The following is a 19,744-nucleotide window of genomic DNA, read 5'->3' on the forward strand; positions in this document are numbered from 1 at the left end:
ATTTGGATTTTCAACAATGCTTGAATGAATTAGTTAGACTGTCCTAAACATTCTTTGAGGGCCATATTCAGAGTTGGTCGAAGGAATTCTACACTATTTTGGTGGGAGGTTCATCATTTGTGAAGCAATTTGTTAACATTTGTGAAGCAATTTGTTAAAGTTTGTAGTACCAAATAGCTTACATGTTTGTCTATCCTATGATAGGTGAACAAGTATATTTAATATCAAATAAAATAGTGCAGCAACGACAATTTGCAGGTCAGTGGTCTCACTTTTAAGACATTTGACAAATTGGTTGTACAGGAGGTCTCTATTCTGCTACTGGTTTATGCTTGTATGTTTTCCTGGTCTGAATTTCATGTTCAAATTTCTATAAAGGAAAGATAATTTGAATGTTATTGTGCCTAAATTCATTGAAAGATGTTATATAGAATTGATTTGGAAAATATACTACATTAGGTAATTTGAACCTTATTGTGACTAATTTCATTGGAAAGTATTAATTTAAATTATTTAATTTAACCATGTAAAATATATTCAATTTCTTTAATATGATTTTAATATGACTCCATTAAGAGGGTGTGATATGCTATTTTTTATTAAAAAGTATATTGAAAGCAAGGGAGCACAAGCTTGTTCTCTTATAGAGCATATAAGGTTATGGCTATAGAATTGTACAAAAAACTTCCAAGAAAGTTTTCGAAAAATAGGTGAAGTCGAGCAAAGCATCAAAACAAAACAAATTTGAACTTGCTCATCATATATTTTTTATCCCGTATCTCTGGTTATATTTTGTGGACTACATGGGTAGAGGAAGATTAGAATTTTTTTTAGTAAATTAATTAGAAATTGTCTTGGTAGTAGAGTTATGCACGAAAATTGGCGATTCTTATAGAGGTTAATTTCCTTGTTCTAAATCTGATGTGAGTTGATAATTAAAGTTTGTAGTACTAGGTAGCTTACATGTTTGTTTGTCCTATGATAGGTGAATAAGTATATTTAATGTCAAACAAAATAGTGTAGCAACAATAGTTTATAGGTTAGTGGTCTCACTTTAACACATTTGACAAATTGGTTGTACATGAGGTCTATATTCTGCTATTGGTTTATGCTTGTACGTTTGCCTGATCTGAATTCCATGTTCAAATTTCTATAAAGAAATTAGATAATGTCAAATAAAATAGTGCAGCAACAACACTTTACAGATCAGTGGTCTCACTTTAACACATTTGACAAATTGGTTGTACATGAGGTCTATATTATGTTGTTGGTTTATGCTTGTAGTTAATTTGAGCGTTGTTATATAGAATTGATTTGGAAAATATACTATAGTAATTAATTTGAACGTTGTTGTGACTAAATTCATCGGAAATTATATAGAATTGATTTGGAAAATATTAATTAAAATTATGTAAATTAAACATATAAAATATATTCAATTCTTTAATATGATTCTAATGACTTCATTAATAGGGCATGATATTTTGATTTTTATTTAAAAATATATTAATAAAAATATACTCCATTGTACGTGTTGAGTGTAATTATTGTATGCCTTGTGGTTGTGATTAATAGCTCTACTTTGGCAGAGGAGATAAGTCTAACTAGTAGAGATAAACTTTGTCAGCACCAATTTGAATGACTTCGTCGTCAGAAAACAAAAGCTCATTTAAAGATGAGTCTGCTCCAAAATATTGTGCATACAAAGAATAACTACTAAGAAATAGAAAATTTTCAACCCATGTCAAATGTTGCAGGTGAATTTAGGAACAAGAACTGATAGAATTATCACACAGAATTGATCTGTACTTTCTCAATAATTTTAAATTGTTTTACAGAAACCCAGTTTTTCCTAATAGATTTTGAGTTTGGGAATAGGAACTGACAGAATTGTCACACAAGATTTTTCTGCACTTTTTTATAATTTTGAATTGTTTTTACAGAAACCTAGTTTTTCTTGATAGATTTTGAGTTTTTAAACGAGAGAACTCAGTTTTTCCCAATCAATTTGTACTTTCCCTATTTTTGAATTGTTTATTACAAATCTAGTTCTTCCCCAGTGAATTGATTTGGGGCTTTTTTTTTTAGAAAATCCATTTTTTTTTTAAAATCAATTGAATCTTGTATTCCCCAAGGCAATTTTGAATTGTTTCTGCAGAAACCCAATTTGATTTTGGGTCAATTTAGAAACCACATTCCTAACAGAAGAACCTAATTTTGCTGAATGAAGGCTCTAAAAAGCCCTAATTTTCAAACAACATTGAAGTTGCAGAAAAGTATTGCCTAAAACCCTAAAAGAGAGGAGTGGCGCACTTGACATATGCTCGAGACCCTTCCAAAATGTCGGTGAAAATATTTCGAGTCTTTCATTTGGTTCTCTCAAGCTCTCTCTGCTGCACATATTGTCCAGGTTCCATATTTAGATAATGGTTAGAATCTATGGTTTTTATAGGCGATGGTCAAATCCGTAATAAAGAGCCACGAATTACAAAGCTTACCTGGAATTCTGCCTCTGCGCTTATGAAAATTATTGCAAAGAAAATGTTATGCCTTCTGAAATCCTCCACCCCTGCCAAACGTGAATGTAATGAAATTGTAAAAGCAATGAACGCACAGTGGAGTATTTTTTAATGAATAGAACAAATATTAAAACTGCAACACATATTAATGGAACACAAATATTAAAACTGCACTGGGATTTACGAATGCCAGCTACAGTCATTTAAAAACTTGTACAAATGCCAGTGTTAACACGTCATAAAGCAGTAAATATTTTTGGAAAACATAAAATAAAATAAACCTCAGGAAAATATCAAACATCCAATCATAAATAAAAAAAATGATAAATTTTAAAATGGTTTAATATAAACAAAAATAAAACTTTACAATAAGTTTAAATTTTTCACTTTACACAATTATCAAAATGCTCATTTTTTTGTGAGATGAAAACATTAGTTCCCTGCCTAAGATAGAGACTCATAATAATAATAATAATAATAATACTAATTGTGTCATAATGGGCCCAAACAAAATAGGAATTTGTTGTACTGGTTCAGGTTTTACGTGAACAATAGATAAGGAAAGGCCTAATAATGGCGTAGCCCATCCGATTGCTTTTATGACTCAGGATAACTAAGTTCCAAATATGGCGTGCTTTGCAATCGGATGGTCTTCAAGAAAATGTATATTATAATGTTTGGATTACATGTCGGACAAGTCGATGTGCGCCAGTCCCGCTGCTCCCACACAAGTTTGACGGAACCCGGAAAAAAACAATACCAAGTCGACCCCAGCCTCTCCTTACATAAACACATCGTTCCCACGGATTGGGTAGCATGTAACCAACAATTCGGAATCATTTGTGTTTGTTAATTAGTTGGTTTTGATCAGTGAGAATGGTGCTTTTCCCTAATCTTCCCGATGAAATTGCTGAGGACTGCTTAGCGCGGGTAACATACAAATCGCACCATAATCTCAAAAGCGTGTCCAGAAGCTGGAGATCTCTTATTAAGAGCCCCCACTTTTACGACCACAGAAAAGCAGCAGGAGCGGCCGAGCAGCGCATCTTTATGCTCCAATCCTTTCCTCTCCAATCGCAAAAGTCATCTAACCAGCAGAAGACTACACCCGTTTACGGGATCGCGGTGTACGACCCAGTGCACGGCGAGTGGCAGAGAATCCCTTCCATTCCCGAATTGGGCGATTCCGTTCCGCTCTTCAGCCGGTGCGTTTCAGTTAAAGGCAAATTCATATTGATAGGCGGTTGGCATCCATCAAACTGGCAGCCCATCAACAGCGTTTTCATTTACGACGTATTGTCCGACGGATGGACCCGCGGAGCCGACATCCCAACTCTGCGATGCTTCTTCGGCTGCTGCGTTTCCCCGGACGGGATTATATACGTTGCCGGAGGGCACGACCAAGATAAGAACGCTTTGAGGAGTGTGGAGGCTTACAGCGTGGAGAAAGACGAGTGGGAAAGTTTACCCACGATGAGCAAAGGACGGGACGAGTGTGAGGCGGTTTTCACAGAGGGGCAAATGGTGGTCATAAGCGGGTTCGAGACAGAGTCACAGTGGCGGTTTGAGAGGAGTGCCGAAGTGTTTAATCCCCAAACGCGCGCTTCGAAAGTGGTGGAAAATATGTGGAGAGGCGACGAGTGCCCGCGCTCATGTGTAGTTGCTGCCCGCGGTCAGCTCTATTTCTTCTCTGTGCAAGGAGTCATGCGGTACAATGCTACAGAGAACTCGTGGGCTCAAATGGTTAACATGCCAGAGGATGTAAGTGTTTCGCCCTGCGCTACAGCTTGTTGTGATAAGATATTTGTGAGTGGCGGCGATAGCGGGTGCTATATGTTTGAGCCCCAACATGGGAAATGCGATGCAATAGAGAGGCCGCAAGGGTTTCGAGGATTTGTGCAGTGCGCGGCCATAGTGGAGTTTTAGTTACGAGGTAATGTGTAGCCAACTACTGGGTGGGGCTCTGTCCAATAGCTGCCATTGTATGTGGGAATGTGAGATGCCTCTAGATTAAAATGGGTTTAAAATATAATTAGTGTTTATGAAATTTTCAATATATTTTATAGTGCGAGCAATCAATGTTTGATTTTAATGAATAGAACGTGTTTTTGTTAAAATGAGTGATGGAGGTTTACTTTCAATATTTTTTCTTTTATTATGATATAATTTGTTCATTTTTAATATGATATTAGCTTGATATAATCAATGTTTAATTTACTAAAAGAATGTGTTTTTGTTAAAGTAATTAGTGGAGGGTTTACTTTCAATATTTTATATTTTATTATGATATAATTTGTTCAATTTTAACATGACAATTATCAGCTTAATATAATCAATGTTTAATTTACTAAAAGAATGTGCTTTTGTTAAAGTAAATAGTGGAGGGTTTACTTTCAATATTTTATTTTATTTTATTATAATATAATTTGTCCAAGTTCAACATGACATTTATTAGCTTGAAACTTTCTTGACTTGACCATGTAAACAATTATTTTCATTAATGAATCATACTCTATAACATATATTAATTTAAAACATAAATATACCAAGTTTTATAATAATTGTGACAATATATATAAATATATAATAGTTTTGATATTACTTATGATACATACATATGCAAATGTTAATAGTAAAATAAAACTCTGAAACGAAGTTAATAATCTTTTCATAACAATGTGGCATACTAACCATCCTATCAAACAAATATAATGTTGTTAAATTTCAATATTGATGCAACATTTTGTAATGAACATTTAACCAACAAGAAGTCATTTCTACTATAAATACTTGCAACCATCACGAAATTTCTGTAAGGTTCGCCAATCAAGTAGTCAAAATTATATCTTCACAAATTTGGATAAAAGATCTTCAATGAATAATACAACATAATATCTTCCTTTTTTTTCTATCTTCTTGTGGTAAGCCACTTGAACACTCTTTTATTCACTTCCTAGTCTTTGGTACATTACTTGCACTCTTATGATTCTCTCTACAATCTCAAGCTAGTTGTGTTTCACCCTGTTTAGGTTCCATCTCTTTGGTTTAAATATAGGAAACCTCTTTGGAAACTTGTTATATCTTTCTAATGAAACCAATTAGTATTACATCATTCCAAATTATTACAAGCATGATCTCAATGAATATAGATAAGTTCCAAGGTGTATCTATAGTTTACATCTATCTTTACATATCTCAAGGCATAAGTAATACTTAAACTCAATATTTCCATAAAATAGGTACCATTAAGAACCAAAAATGACGTCAATGGGCCCTTGGTCTATTGGTGAAGTTGAATGGCTCCAAATGAGCCCAGAAGGGATCAAGTCTTGCGGAGTGCAAGGCTCCAACATCATAAGGGATGAGGTCGGGATCGTGCCCCGGGTGAATTTGGCGGAATGGATACCCCTCAGTCCTTGGCTCTTAGGCAAAGAGGTTCAACCTATTGGCTCGTGCCCCCTTATCAGATGGCAAAAAATACTTTGTGAAGGCCCTCGTTGGGCTGGCAACTCGCGGGCTTCATGCCCTTGCTGGGCTGTCATGCTCAAAGGTCTGGACCTCCATCAAAAAAAAAAAAAGAACCAAAAATGACACCAAATGATCAAAGTTGTAAACCATAACCTTTAATGATGTTTCTAGGTACCCACTTCTTTTAGCAAGTCATGGGATGTTTCCAATTTGCCCCTAAGTTATGGAAACTGATTTTAAAGCCAATACATCAAGCATTTCAAATAATCCAGAATGTGAAGAAAAAATTAGAATGTGCATAATTTTATCACTGTCTTTAAATCATGTATTCAATCTCGATTACTACAACTTAAACTTAAGATTATGTTCAATCCTAATCCTTGAACAATGATAATAATTCAATTAAATGACTACCATAAATCTAAACCATAACTAGAACTCGAACTCGAAAAATTATAATATACACGATTCAAAGAAAAAATAAACAAATACTTTTAATTTGCATGTAATTGACCAACCTCTAAAATACTTCTCCATTAGAATTCTACTTCCTTTTGTAAATTTCTAGAAGTCGAGCAACGTAATCAATTGTAATGAGTGATCTTATTACATTCCAGACCAAGGTGAACACGAGGATGGAAAGGAATTGTCATTCCAAGGCTATTTTTCTTCTTTGGCTGATCAATTTTAAAAGTAAAACACTCCTTTGACCCGGTTTTCATCAAGAGTAGTGCATTGCAAAGCTCACAAGATGATGTAATGCATATCAATTTAACATGTGGATTTTTACTTTTTTATTTATTTATCGACTTTGCAATTTTATATGTGGGAAAGGGTATGCAATTTTGATAATTATAACTATTAATTTGAACATTACGTTTTGTCATTCTACAATGAATCGATCCTGTATGATCGAAGTTCAATTAATCTAAACCAGGAGGCCAGCAATTTCTTGCTTTTGTGACGTCACCCATAGGAAAATGTCTCCATTTCTTATTTATATTTCAATTTGTAACGTGAATTCCTATTTAACGCTTGGAATCATTCTCCCTTGCCCTGCATTCAACTTCTCATGCGCATACAGCCCATTTCGCTATTCTGCCGGTTGATCTCATCGCATTCCAGACCAACTGGAACACGAGCAAGGAAAAACAGTCTATTAGATAGGATGGCATGGCTTCTTTGTCGTGGTGTTGACTTACCTCTCACCCAGCTCCCTGCTGGACCACTTGTTATAATTGAGAACTTTCCTTACAAAACACGATATGCTAATGTCAACACTAAAGACTAATATTAAATGAGATTTAAACATATTTATGAGCCAGGCATGACAGGAAATGCAAATGTCAATGAATCACTTTCATCAACCTCTACAACTTGACGAGATTTTGGATTTAAAAGCCTTCCACGATGGCAACGCTTCGGGAATCGTTGCTTTAAAAAAAATCCAAAACCAACAAAATATGAAACATTCGCTTGTGGAATCCGCATTCGACAGGATTTATATTAAGCCGGAATAGTCTAGTCTACTTATAGCTTAAGATTGGGAGGTGGAAACATTGGAATTTGGGGTGAGAGATGGAGCTCATTCCTAATCTACCCGACGAAATTGCTGCAGATTGCTTGGTGAGAGTGCCCTACATATCGCACTGCAAGCTTAAAAGTGTGTCCAGAAGCTGGAGATGTCTAGTCAATAATCCCTGGTTTTACCAGCAAAGAAAAGCCACAAGGACCTCTGAAGAGTGCATCTTTATGCTCCAGGCCCTTCCTCACCAGGAAGGCGAACCCTGTGCAAATAAGGCTAAGCCGCATAAAGGTGCACTGGATTATGGAATAACTGCATACGATCCTATTCGAGGCGCGTGCGCCACACTTCCTCCCATCCCCCAATTTCCCACCTCTATTCCGCTCTTCAGTCAGTGCGTTTCGGTGAGAGAAAAATTGATAGTGATTGGCGGGTGGCATCCCTCCACCATGCGGGCTGTCACTTGCGTTTTCTGTTACGACGTGCTGACTGGGCGGTGGGCCCGTGGGGCCGACATGCCTACGCGTCGATCTTTCTTCGCCTGCTGCGTTTCTGATCAAGGAATTGTCTACATTGCGGGAGGCCACGACGAGGAGAAAAATGCCGTCAATACGGTGGAGGCTTACGACTTGGAGAAAGACGCATGGGAGAGTGTACCCCCGATGAGCAAAGCACGGGACGAGTGTGGGGGTTTTTGTATGGACGGGAAATTGGTAGTTATAAGCGGTTATGAAACGCAGTCGCAGGGACGATTTCTGAGCAGTGGAGAAGTGTTCAATCCGCGGACACGCAGTTGGAGTTGGGTGGAAAATATTTGGAAAATCGGGCGTTGTCCTCGGTCTTGTGTACATTCTGTTGGTGGCCTCTATTCCTTTTGTAACCAACGAGTGATGCGATTTAATGAGAAAGAGAATGTTTGGGTGGAAGAAGGGAGTATGCCGCAAGGAATAACAGTTACTTGTTGCGCTACGATGGGAGGGGGCAAAATATTTGTGAGCGGTTGTGACAGCAATAAGGTGATGTGTTGTTATATGTATGATACAGAGAATGGGAAGTGGGTTGAAATGGAGAGACCCAAAGAATTTGGAGGATTAGTCCACTGTACATCTATCCTCGAGCTCTAGTCGATTACAGGCTAGCATATGATGTAATGTGTTAATATGTGACCTTTGAGACTATTTTGCTCAGTGTGTGTTATCAATTTTATGTGCATTTTAATTTTCACGTCTTTGACATCAGTAATGTATGCTTAAACTCTACTAAATTGAATCTTCAATCTGGTAAATATTTCATGGATGCATTGCTTTATGTTATTAATAATTCCTAAAAGTATCTTCAAAGATGTGTTTTTGAAGCATGTAGATTGTTGAATGGGCCTTAGAGTTGCATATGTTTAGAGTTCTATGTGTTATTTGTTCAACGCAATCTTAAGACGGGCGCATTGTCTTAGAATAGATTTCTTTTATTTTCCTTTTTCCCCTTTTCCCTCTTAATGAATGAAGAGTCAACTTTTAAAATCTCAAAGGTTATTTAGTAAAAACACATAAGTCCCCCAGTACTAAGTTTCCCATAAGGTTGTATTCCTAGAAGCAATTTTAGTGATCAATAGTTCTTTTTATGGCACGCTCGGTGGGACCCAAATTCACTTATATGTAAGGTGGGTGTATGAGCCATAAACCTATTACTAGAAGCCAAACCACATTAAATCCAAGTCTATTGTTACCACCTCTAGTAGCAATCCAATTAGTAGCAACAAGAGGAGCAAAGATCCGAGTTTAGATCCATGTACCGATGGTAATCCCTCCTAGAAATTTCGTCACATGGAATAGTGGGAGTCCCCTTATTCCACTTGCTCCTCCTAACTAGTGGGATGTTATTCCAACCTCCGCATTAAAAGCTTTGCCAAAGTTTATCAAAAAAGATTCTAAAAGCCTTGGAGAACACTTACAGGATGTAGTTGATATATGCACCGTACACAATGTCACATAGTAAAATGTGGAGTTGAGACTACTTGCAACCTCTTTTAAAGGAAAAGCTCAGGATTGACTGTATAGATCTCTCATGCCAAATTCAATAGGCGACTGGAACCAGTTGGGAGATCTTTTCTTGAACACTTCACCGAAAAAGGAGACAAATCTTCTTTGTTGCAGCAGCTAATAATTATTAAGAGGGCCCCTCAAGAAGTTGTAACTGACTTTAACACTAGGTTCCAGAAGACCTGGCAAAGAAAACCTTTAACAACCTGACCTCCTACAGATATGGCTTTTGTTTTCTACCTAAAAGCTTTCAATTTTGATATTTCTATTATGAATCAATCCTTAGGTGGCAACACTCTTCCGAATGCCTATGAACTTGTGGTCGGAGCAGAGAATAACCTAATTGACATAGGAAAACTCCCTCCAAGACTACCCATGCTAGTATTTCCTAAATTAACAAGCCAAGTGCTTGAGCAACCATCCCCGAGTACATCTTCTCCACAATCCATGTACGTCTACCCAAATGTCCAACAAACAGTTGGTCCCACTGCTTCTTCCCTAGCTGTTGAAGTGAGTGATAAGAAAAAATTTCTCAGGACCTTTTCAAATGAAGTAATTAACCTTAAGAGACAACAAGCATCACCTGCTAGACCCCCTTTTCAGAATTACCAAGGAGCAAAACCTCCTTATCAGCAAAATCAATATCAAGGAGGTTCTAGATCAACCTAATCCTAGCCAAGCAACCAAATTGTACATGTACCAACCCCTTTGCAAACCATACCTCCTAATCAAAACAAGGAGCTAGTTGTTGGCTTGAGCAATCTAGTAGATGATAGAAATTCTTGGTGCTTCCCCTGCAATGACGCCCATATGCCACATAATTGTCCAAGGGGAAACTTGTAACAGAAGATGGGCAATCAAAGAAGTCAAGGAATGAATCCTGATGCTAGGGTATATGCTTTCCTGGGGATGGAAAACATTGCACTTACAGCTCAAATGCAGATCATGTCTATGGAGCAGGAAGTTGAGATTGCCCAAATCATGCCCTTTTTTCGCGGATGGAGAGCAAAGAAGCAGTGTTTAGAAATGATGCTTTTGTTTCATCCTCAAAGGCACCTCGAGTGCAATCTGACTATAAGCTCTGCTCGAAAAATTGATTTATAAGAGAACATATAGTCCAACAACCAAAAGCAAGTCCGGATAAGTCTCAGGAGTAGCCTGTTGTGAGTTCTACTTTTCAAAAACCCAAAGAATTCATGCCCTACAAGCCTAAGGAATTGAAAAATCTCGATCCTACGATTCTTGATGTGGTGGAGCAATTAAAGAAAGCTCCTACGAATGTGTCCTTATGGGACATTCTCGCTATTCCAAAGAAGAAGACCCATTTGCAAGAAGCGCTCAATGAAGAAGAAAAGCATGCAACTAGATCTACAACAAGTGCATCACGTGCGAAAGATAAGGAGCCAAAGTTAGGAATTCAATCACGATCATCAACGATACTCACCAATGAGGGGGAAGTTCCTGATAATGTAAAGGGACTTAAACTAAAACCTAATCCTTTCTTTTTGACTCTCATTACAGGAGACAAACTACTCCACAACTCTATGATTGATTTTGGTGCTAGCACTACGATCATGCCTAAACAAATAGCAAAAGTATTAAAATTAGAATATGATCCCCTAAAATAGAGGAGTCATGAAACTTCATGGCAACAAGGTCCAGGTCGTAGGTGTAATTCAGAGTCTTCCACTCACATTTTTCGCTTGTCCAAGCATCACTGTCTCCCATGAAGTAGTGATCATTGATATTCCCCCCGTTTTTGGCCTTTGTTTATATAGTGATTTTACTGCAAAAATAGGAGGATATCTCTCTCTAGATTGGTCTCACCTTATCCTCAGAACCAAGCACGGGGCTAAATTAAAAATATTGTCTGATCCTTTGCATTCAGAGCACATAGTTGATGAAGCTATGATCAACTTTGAAGCAACTCATACATCCATTTCTGGAGACGAGATGAGGTGTGTTGAATTGCTTGAGGACGAATAAGTAACTGGTGACCGAACTCAAGACCAAGAAGTTTTTCTTAATGAATTTATTAATGCAGATCCTTATGGACATTATCATGCTACAGGAATTGGAACTTGTGTGATCTTTGATGATGATCAAACAATTCCTAAAGTGTCAAAGGACCCGCAAGATAGAGAAAAGGAAGAACAGGACCAAACCTCAAAGCTCTGGACCATATACTTTGATGGGGCAAGATGCAAAATAGAATCCAAAGTAGGAATTCGCCTAATCGCTCCATCCAGAGAACAAACCCTTAGGTCTTTCGATTTCCATTTTTCCTACTCAAATACTGAAGCAGAATATGAAGGATTAGTCCATGGTCTGAGTCTTGCGGAATGCTTAGGCATCAAACGGCTAAGAGTATTGGGAGATTCTGCACTAGTGGTCCAACAAGTCCGAGGCATGTCTAAAACAAAGCATGTCTCTAAGCACTCATATCATCATAGAATATTGGATTTGATTGAAATTTTTTAGGCTTTCAAAATCCAAAGAATTTTGGGTAAGCAAAATAAGGTTGCAAACCATATGGCCACAATAGGATCCCAGTTTGATCCTATTTCAAGCTTGCTAGAAAACAAACACTCAGTCTAGGTAATCATTAGATAAGATATACCAGATAATGATTTACATTGGTAAGTTTTTGAAAGTCATGAACAGATAGCAATGTTCATACAACAATCTTATGAGTTTGTCAAATAGGTACAACCCAAGGTAGCAAAAGCATATGGTGATCAAATTATTTAGCTGAAATCCAACAAGCTCTCAAAGGGTTTGATCACATTGGAGATCTTGTTCTTTATAAGTGTAGTATTGATGCAGGCGAAGACACAATGCAGGATATTGCTGATGATGACATTCCCAAACATGAACCACCAAAGATGCATAAGGTTCTAGATACTAAGGTTGCCAAGCGAACCAGGAGTAAATTTTACATGGAGTATTTGGTGGCTTGGAAAGGACAACCTGATACTAAAGTAGTCTGGATGACAGAGCAACAGATCAAAGATCATGGTGCAGACCTGCAGACTCTCATCTCAAATGGACTTGAGATTTCTTCTTCTGGAGAGTATGGTGCAGGAGCACCTCATCAAACCCTTCAAGATAACATGTCAGACTCTAATAAGGGAGGATAAGGCATTAATAATGTCTTTAGGATGTTTTGTATAGGTTTTCAATCATGCATTATATGTTTGTAATAATGAACCCCATCTTGTGATCCAAACTCTTATTTTGACATTTCTATGAGACAATTAGGACTTTGGGATAATAGGGGATCAAATGTGTTGGTTTTAAGTGTTTTAATATGTTTTAGGAGGGCTTGAACTTGACCCAAGGCATTAGGATCCGAAAGATGACATTTTGACAACTTTTGCAAAAGTTGTTATGAGCAACTTTTATGCTCTTTTTGCATTTTTTAATTTGAAACTTCTCCAATGGCTCTAACCTCTTGATTTTTGGTTGAGAGCAATTGAGGAATGGTTTATACACATCAAGGATCCAATTTCCAAGAGAGTGATTGTATGGAGAAGAGTTTTGTTGCAAACAAACCAATAGAATTCTGAGTTTTCCTACAATTCTGGAGTTTTTGGTCCGTGACACTATTCTGTGCAGACTGGGATCCAATCCCAATGATGTGAATTAATTTGAGAGGATATTTGAATCTGTTTTTGTTTTGATTTTGATTCTTGATTGTGTGTGTTGCTCTTGATATTCAAGTTTTGTTGTAGGTGCCTGGAAAACCAGGGTTTACCTTGGGTTTTTTCTCCTTCATGGCCATATCTTGCATTTTACCAATCTGAGGCTCATGGGATTTGGTGAAAGGAAATTATGGTCAATTTATTTTAGATTTCCAAGATTGTTTTTAAGGAGGAGCAAGGGAGAGAAGTGTTTGAAGTGACCCTAGGTAGACATCTCTATGTGGCTACCTAGACCTTGAACAAACAAAATCACCTTGTGTGCAAATGGCGATGCTTCCAAGCGTGTAACCCTAGAATCCCTATTGATTTATTTTTTCCAAAATTCCTATGGTATTTTAATCCACCGGTTCGTTCATCTGAGCATAGTTGCTTCACAAAAGAGGCCTAATTAGCCCTTTTTGGACAATCGAATTCCTACCGGAAAAGACCTTTATTTTCCATAACTTGACCCTTCCTTTTGGGGACTTGTATCCTGCTAAATAGGGCTACAAGCAACTAGGCCTAATTGAGTGTGTTTCTTAAGGAATGAGAATGTATTCTTGCCACCAGTGCTTTGTTTTAACTTAGGGAGTTTTTTATGGCCCAAAACTAGTGTGCAAATGATTTGTAATCCTTGGAGGTACCATGGAGTGTTTTGTAGCAAGATACCCCTGATTGAGTAAGCAAGGGTCTTGGAGATGGTGAGAAGATTGTACTAAAATTGTAGAGCCTTGTCTTGATAGGATCCCATCCATGTATTAGGGGGACAGTGTCATATATTTGGAGGTGTTTGGCAAGTAACAAGGAGGGTTCTACATCAAGTGGTTTCAGAGCTACTAACGGCTTTGGTAAGGAGATAGAAAATTGAGAGATGTCAGAGGGACAAGAAGAAGAGGTCCCTAGAGGACAAATCACCAACATGGAATTGGCAAAGATTGTAAGAGAGCAGACCACTGCTTGCAAGGAAATGCAGAGGGAGATAGAGAGGTTGAGAGGTAGAGTAGATGGGAAGGAAGATGGAGGCACTGGTAGTTGTGATGAAGGGGATGAGGATGAGATCCCTATGTCGAAAGAAGAGACAATTCCTCATGACCAAAGGTACTTCCTTAATGCCCTCAAATCCATGGAGAGGAGAACCATGAAGCAGAAGATTGATTTGCCAACTTTTACTGGGAATATGGAACCAGATGTTGTGATGGATTGGATAGACTCCCTGTCTAGTTTCTTTGAGTGTGAAGATATTCCAGGACACCAGAAGGTGAAGATTGCTAAGTCCAAGTTTAAGGGAGCAGCCCTAACTTGGTGGAACTTTTTCCAAGAGGAAAGAGAGAAGGACAATAAGCCCAAGATTATTTCTTGGAAGAGGATGGCTTCCTTGATTAAAGAGGGCTATGTACCCAAAGACTATGAAATACAACTCCATAAGAGGAGACAAAATCTCAAGCAGAAAGAGATGGATGTGAACTCATATACAGAGGAGTTCCAAAGGCTATGCATGAAGTCAAAAATAAAAGAGGAAGAGAGTGAGAAAGTTGCCTGGTATCTAAATGGATTAAGGTACAACATTCACGAAGAAGTGAACCTTCTTAGCCCGGATACCATTGGTAGATGCCATCAACTTGCTATCAAGGTGGAAGAGAAGATCAAAAGGAGACAAGAGCATAATAATAAAGGAAGAGGAAGACAGCAGAGGGGTAGAAGAAATTTTTTTAGAAGCAAAGGAAATGGCTTTGGAAATCAAAGTGAAACCGGTCAAGAAGGCACTAAAGGAGATGGCAGTTCCAATAACAATGGAGGATACAATCAGAGAGGTAACTTCAGAGGAAGAAGACCACCATTTAGAGGGAGATCTTAAGGTAGAGGTCCAATCAGATGTTATAACTGCAATCAAGAAGGACACATGGCTAATAGATGCCCAAAGAAGCCTACTAGTTCCATAGGAGAAAGAAGAAGTAACTTGATTTTAGAGGCTGGCTGCCAAAGTGTGGCAAATGCAAACACATACCAAAGTGTCAATACCCCTGACAGTTATGGATACCCTAAAAGAGGTGAAGCCTTGATGATCAGAAGAGTAGTAACCACTATGAAGATGTCTGATAGAGAACCCCCATAGAAGAAATCTCTATTCAAGACCACTTGCAAAGCAGGTGGAAAGGTCTGCAAGGTCCTAATAGATTTCGGTTCAACTGAGAACTTTGTGTCTCTAGAGATGGTGGAGAAACTGAAGTTGAGGAGACTACGTCACCCTTGCCCCTATAAGGTCTCATGGCTCACACAAGGACAACAAGTTGTTGTGGAAGAGCAGGCTTGGGTGGGATTTCATATTGGAACCTATAGAGATAGGTTGATGTTTGACTTTGCAAATATGGATGCTTTCCATCTCTTATTTGGGAGACCATGGCAGTTTGATTTGAAGGCACAACATGATGGTGCTAGAAATACATATTCCATTACCAAGGATGGTAACATAATTGAGTTTCTACCTTTAATGGAGGGTGAGGAGGAGACCAAACAAAAGGAAGCCAAGGTGTTGATATTAGGAGGGAAGCAGTTCATGAAGAACATGGTAGAGGAAGGCATGGTCTGTTATGCCCTTATCCCTATTCCAACAGTAACAAAGGTGGAGAGGTGTGAGGATAAGAAAGAGGACAAATTGAGATTGATTGACCCTGCAGTGCAACAACTACTAGACAAATACAAGGGTGTCATCTCTGATGGCATGCCAAGATCACTACCTCCCATGAGGGACATAAACCATTGTATAGACCTTATACCTAGATCCACATTGCCTAATAAAATAGCATAGAAGCTCACATCGGATCAAAATGTTGAGATGGAAAAATAGATTGAAGAATAGTTGGAATCTGGATTGATTGGAAAAAGTTTGAGCCCATGTGCAGTCCCTGCAGTCTTGGCACCCAAAAAGGAAGGCACTTGGAGACTTTAAACTGATTCAAGAGCTATCAACAAGATTACTATTAGGTATAGGTTTCCAATGCCTAGGATTGAGGATTTGTTAGATTGTTTGGGGGGTGCTAGATATTTTTAAAAAATTGATTTAAAAAGTGGCTATCATCAGATTAGGATTAGGTCGGGAGATGAATGGAAGATTGCCTTTTAAAAAATGAGGGGTTATATGAGTAGAAATTCATGCTCTTTGGATTATCCAATGCACCTCTAGTACCTTTATGAGGTTAATGAATGAAGTCTTGAGGGATTTCATAGGGAAATTTGTTATAGTCTACCTAGATGACATTCTAGCTTTCAATCAAACCAAAGAAGAACATCTAAAGCATGTAGACCTGGTCCTAAGGAGCTTATATGAAGAACAATTAATGATCAACTTGGAAAAGTGTTTCTTTATGTAGGAAGAGATCATTTACTTGGGATTTGTGATCTCATATGGTGAATTGAAAATGGATCAAGAAAAGGTGAGTGCCATATTGTCTTGGCCTACACCTAGGACAATGAATGATGTTAGGAGTTTCCATGGCTTAGCTACCTTCTATAGGAAGTTTATAAGAAGCTTTAGTCATATTTGTGCCCCTATGCTTGATACAATAAAGGGAGGACAAACGTGCAGGTTTAGTTGGATAGAAGAAGCAAATAACTCTTTTGAAACATTGAAAAGAAAAGTTGCAAAACAACCGATCCTTGCCTTACCTGACTTCAACAAGATCTTTCAAGTATAATGTGATGCTAGTCATATGGCCATTAGAGCAGTGCTCAGTCAAGAAGGAAGACCTATTGCTTTCTTCAGTGAGAACTTGAATGAGGCAAAGAGAAGATATTCATCTTATGACCTAGAGATGTATGCTCTAGTCCAATCCTTGAAAAAATGGAGACACTACTTGCTACCAAAAGAATTCATAGTTTTTACAGACAATCAAGCCCTTAGCTTCATAAACAGTCAAGAAAAGTTGAATCACCGGCACATGAAATGGGTAGAGACCCTACAAGCTTTCACTTTCATTCTTAAGCACAAGAAAGGAGTCAAGAATAAGGTGGCAAATGCTTTGAGTAGAAGAGTCCTAACTGCAAATCAAATTCAGTTGGAGAGTGTTGGAATAAACTCTTTGAAAACCATGTATGAGGATGATGAATATTTTGGAGAGGCCTACAAGGTATGTACTTCATTTAATGAACGGTTTCATGTTGAGTATTCTGAATTTTTTATTCAAAATGGATTGTTGTTTAAGGGTGCACAGTTATGCATACCCAAATGCTCTATGAGACTGAACATCATTAAGGAAAAACATTGTGGAGCAATGGCAGAACATTTTGGTCTTGACAAGACATTAGAGTTGGTGAAAAGACACTATTTTTGGCCCAAACTACAAGAAGATATTGGGAGATTTATGGAGACATGTGTGATCTGCCAAAAGGCAAAAGGAAAGTCCACCAATACAGGCTTATACCAGCCTTTACCCATACCTTCAAGACCATGGGAAAGCATAAGTATGGATTTTGTTTTAGGATTGCCTAGGACAAAGAAAGGATATGATAGTTTTTTAGTAGTGGTGGATAGGTTTAGTAAGATGGCACATTTCTTGCCATGCAAAACAACTTGTGATGCTTCTTATGTAGCAGCTTTGTTCTTTAAGGAGATTGTCCAGATACATGGCTTGCCTTTGACCATATTTTTTGATAGGGATGTAAAATTTGTTGGTCACTTTTGGAGGACCCTTTGGAAGAAGCTTGGTACAAATTTATCCTTCTCCTCAACCTACCATCCCCAAACAGATGGTCAAACTGAAGTTGTAAACAGATCACTAGGGAATCTCTTTGGGTGTTTGACTAGACAACATGGAGAAAGGTGGGATAGTATATTGTCTCAGGCAGAATTCTCCTATAATGATACAGTGAATAGGAGTACCAGTAAGTCACCTTTCCAGATTGTCTATGGAATCCACCCGAGGGGTGTGCTAGAGTAGAGAGAGATACCTCAAGGAGAACCCATTAGTGCAGATGGAGAAACCTTTGCTACTGCTATACAAGAGATCCATGACCAAGTGAAGACTCATTTTCAACAATTTGTAGAGAGATATAAAGCTCATGCTGACAAAAAGAAGAGAGATGTTCAGTTTGATGTAGGAGACTTGGTGTGGGTTCATTTGAAGAAGGAAAGATACACAAAGTTGATGCAAAGAAAGATTGGCCCCTGCCAAATCTTGAAGAAATGTGGTTCAAATGCCTATGAAATTCAACTACCATCTGATCTTGGTTTGTCACCTATTTTTAATGTCTGTGACTTAACTCTTTATAAGTGTAGTATTGATGCAAGCAAAGACACAATGTAGGATATTGCCGATGATGACATTCCCAAACATGAACCACCAAAGTTGCATAAGGTTCTAGATACTAAGGTTTCCAAGCAAACCAGGAGTAAAGTTTACATGGATTATTTGGTCGCTTGGAAAGGACAACCTGATACTGAAGCAGTCTGGATGATAGAGCAACAGATCAAAGATCATGGTGTAGACCTGCAGACTCTCATCTCAAGTGGACTTGAGATTTCTTCTTCCAGAGAGTATGGTGTAGGAGCACCTCATCAAACCCTTCAAGATAACATGTCAGACTCTGACAAGGGATGATAAGGCATTAATAATGTCTTTAGGATGTTTTATATAGGTTTTCAATCATGCATTATATGTTTGTAATAATGAACCCCATCTTGTGATCCAAACTCTTATTTTGACATTTCTATGAGACAATTAGGACTTTGGGATAATAGGGGATCAAATGTGTTGGTTTTAAGTGTTTTAATATGTTTTAGGAGGGCTTGAACTTGACCCAAGGCATTAGGATCTGAAAGATGACATTTTGACAACTTTTGCAAAAGTTGTCATGAGCAACTTTTATGCACTTTTTGCATTTTGTAATTTGGAACTTCTCCAATGGCTCTAACCTCTTTATTTTTGGTTGAGAGAAGTTGAGGAATGGTTTATACACCTCGAGGATCCAATTTTCAAGAGTTTCATTGTACGGAGAAGATTTTTGTTACAAACAAACCAATAGAATTCTGAGTTTTCTTGCAATTTTGGAGTTTTTGGTCTGTGGTACGGTTCTGTACGGATTGGGATCCAATCGCAATGATGTGAATTGATTTGAGAGGAGATTTGGTATTTTTTAGGTTTGTATTTGGAGTCTTTATTGTGTGTGTTGCTCCTAATATTCAAGTTTTGTTGTAGGTGCCCGGAAAACCAAGGTTTACCTTGGGTTTTTTCTCCTTCATGGCCATATCTTGCATTTTACCAATCTGAGGCTCATGGGATTTGGTGAAAGGAAAGTATGGTCAATTTATTATATATTTCCAAGATTTTTTTTCAGGAGGAGCAAGGGAGAGAAATGTTTGAAGCGACCCTAGGTAGACATCTCTATGTGGCTACCTAGACCTTGAACAAACAAAATCATCTGTGTGAAAATGGCAATGCTTCCAAGTGTGTAACCCTGGAATCCCTGTTTATATATGTTTCCCAAAATTTTGGTGGGATTTTAATCCACTGGTTCATT

General features: G+C 37.9%; 2 protein-coding genes across 2 annotated transcripts; both read left to right on the forward strand.

Moving 5' to 3' along the window:
• The first annotated feature begins 3,395 nt into the window (after positions 1–3,395).
• On the forward strand, positions 3,396–4,445 carry LOC131036678 (F-box/kelch-repeat protein At2g44130-like). The gene has a single exon (XM_057968626.2). It carries the CDS (start codon positions 3,396–3,398, stop codon positions 4,443–4,445), a length of 1,050 nt encoding a protein of 349 aa, XP_057824609.2.
• Positions 4,446–7,565: 3,120 nt separating this feature from the next.
• Positions 7,566–8,636, forward strand: LOC131036630 (F-box/kelch-repeat protein SKIP20-like). The gene has a single exon (XM_057968557.2). The coding sequence runs from the start codon at positions 7,566–7,568 to the stop codon at positions 8,634–8,636; it is 1,071 nt and encodes a 356-aa protein (XP_057824540.2).
• Positions 8,637–19,744: the final 11,108 nt, after the last annotated feature.

The sequence above is a fragment of the Cryptomeria japonica genome, chromosome 1 (genome assembly GCF_030272615.1).
Source record: "Cryptomeria japonica chromosome 1, Sugi_1.0, whole genome shotgun sequence".
NCBI classification, from domain to species: Eukaryota; Viridiplantae; Streptophyta; class Pinopsida; order Cupressales; family Cupressaceae; genus Cryptomeria; species Cryptomeria japonica.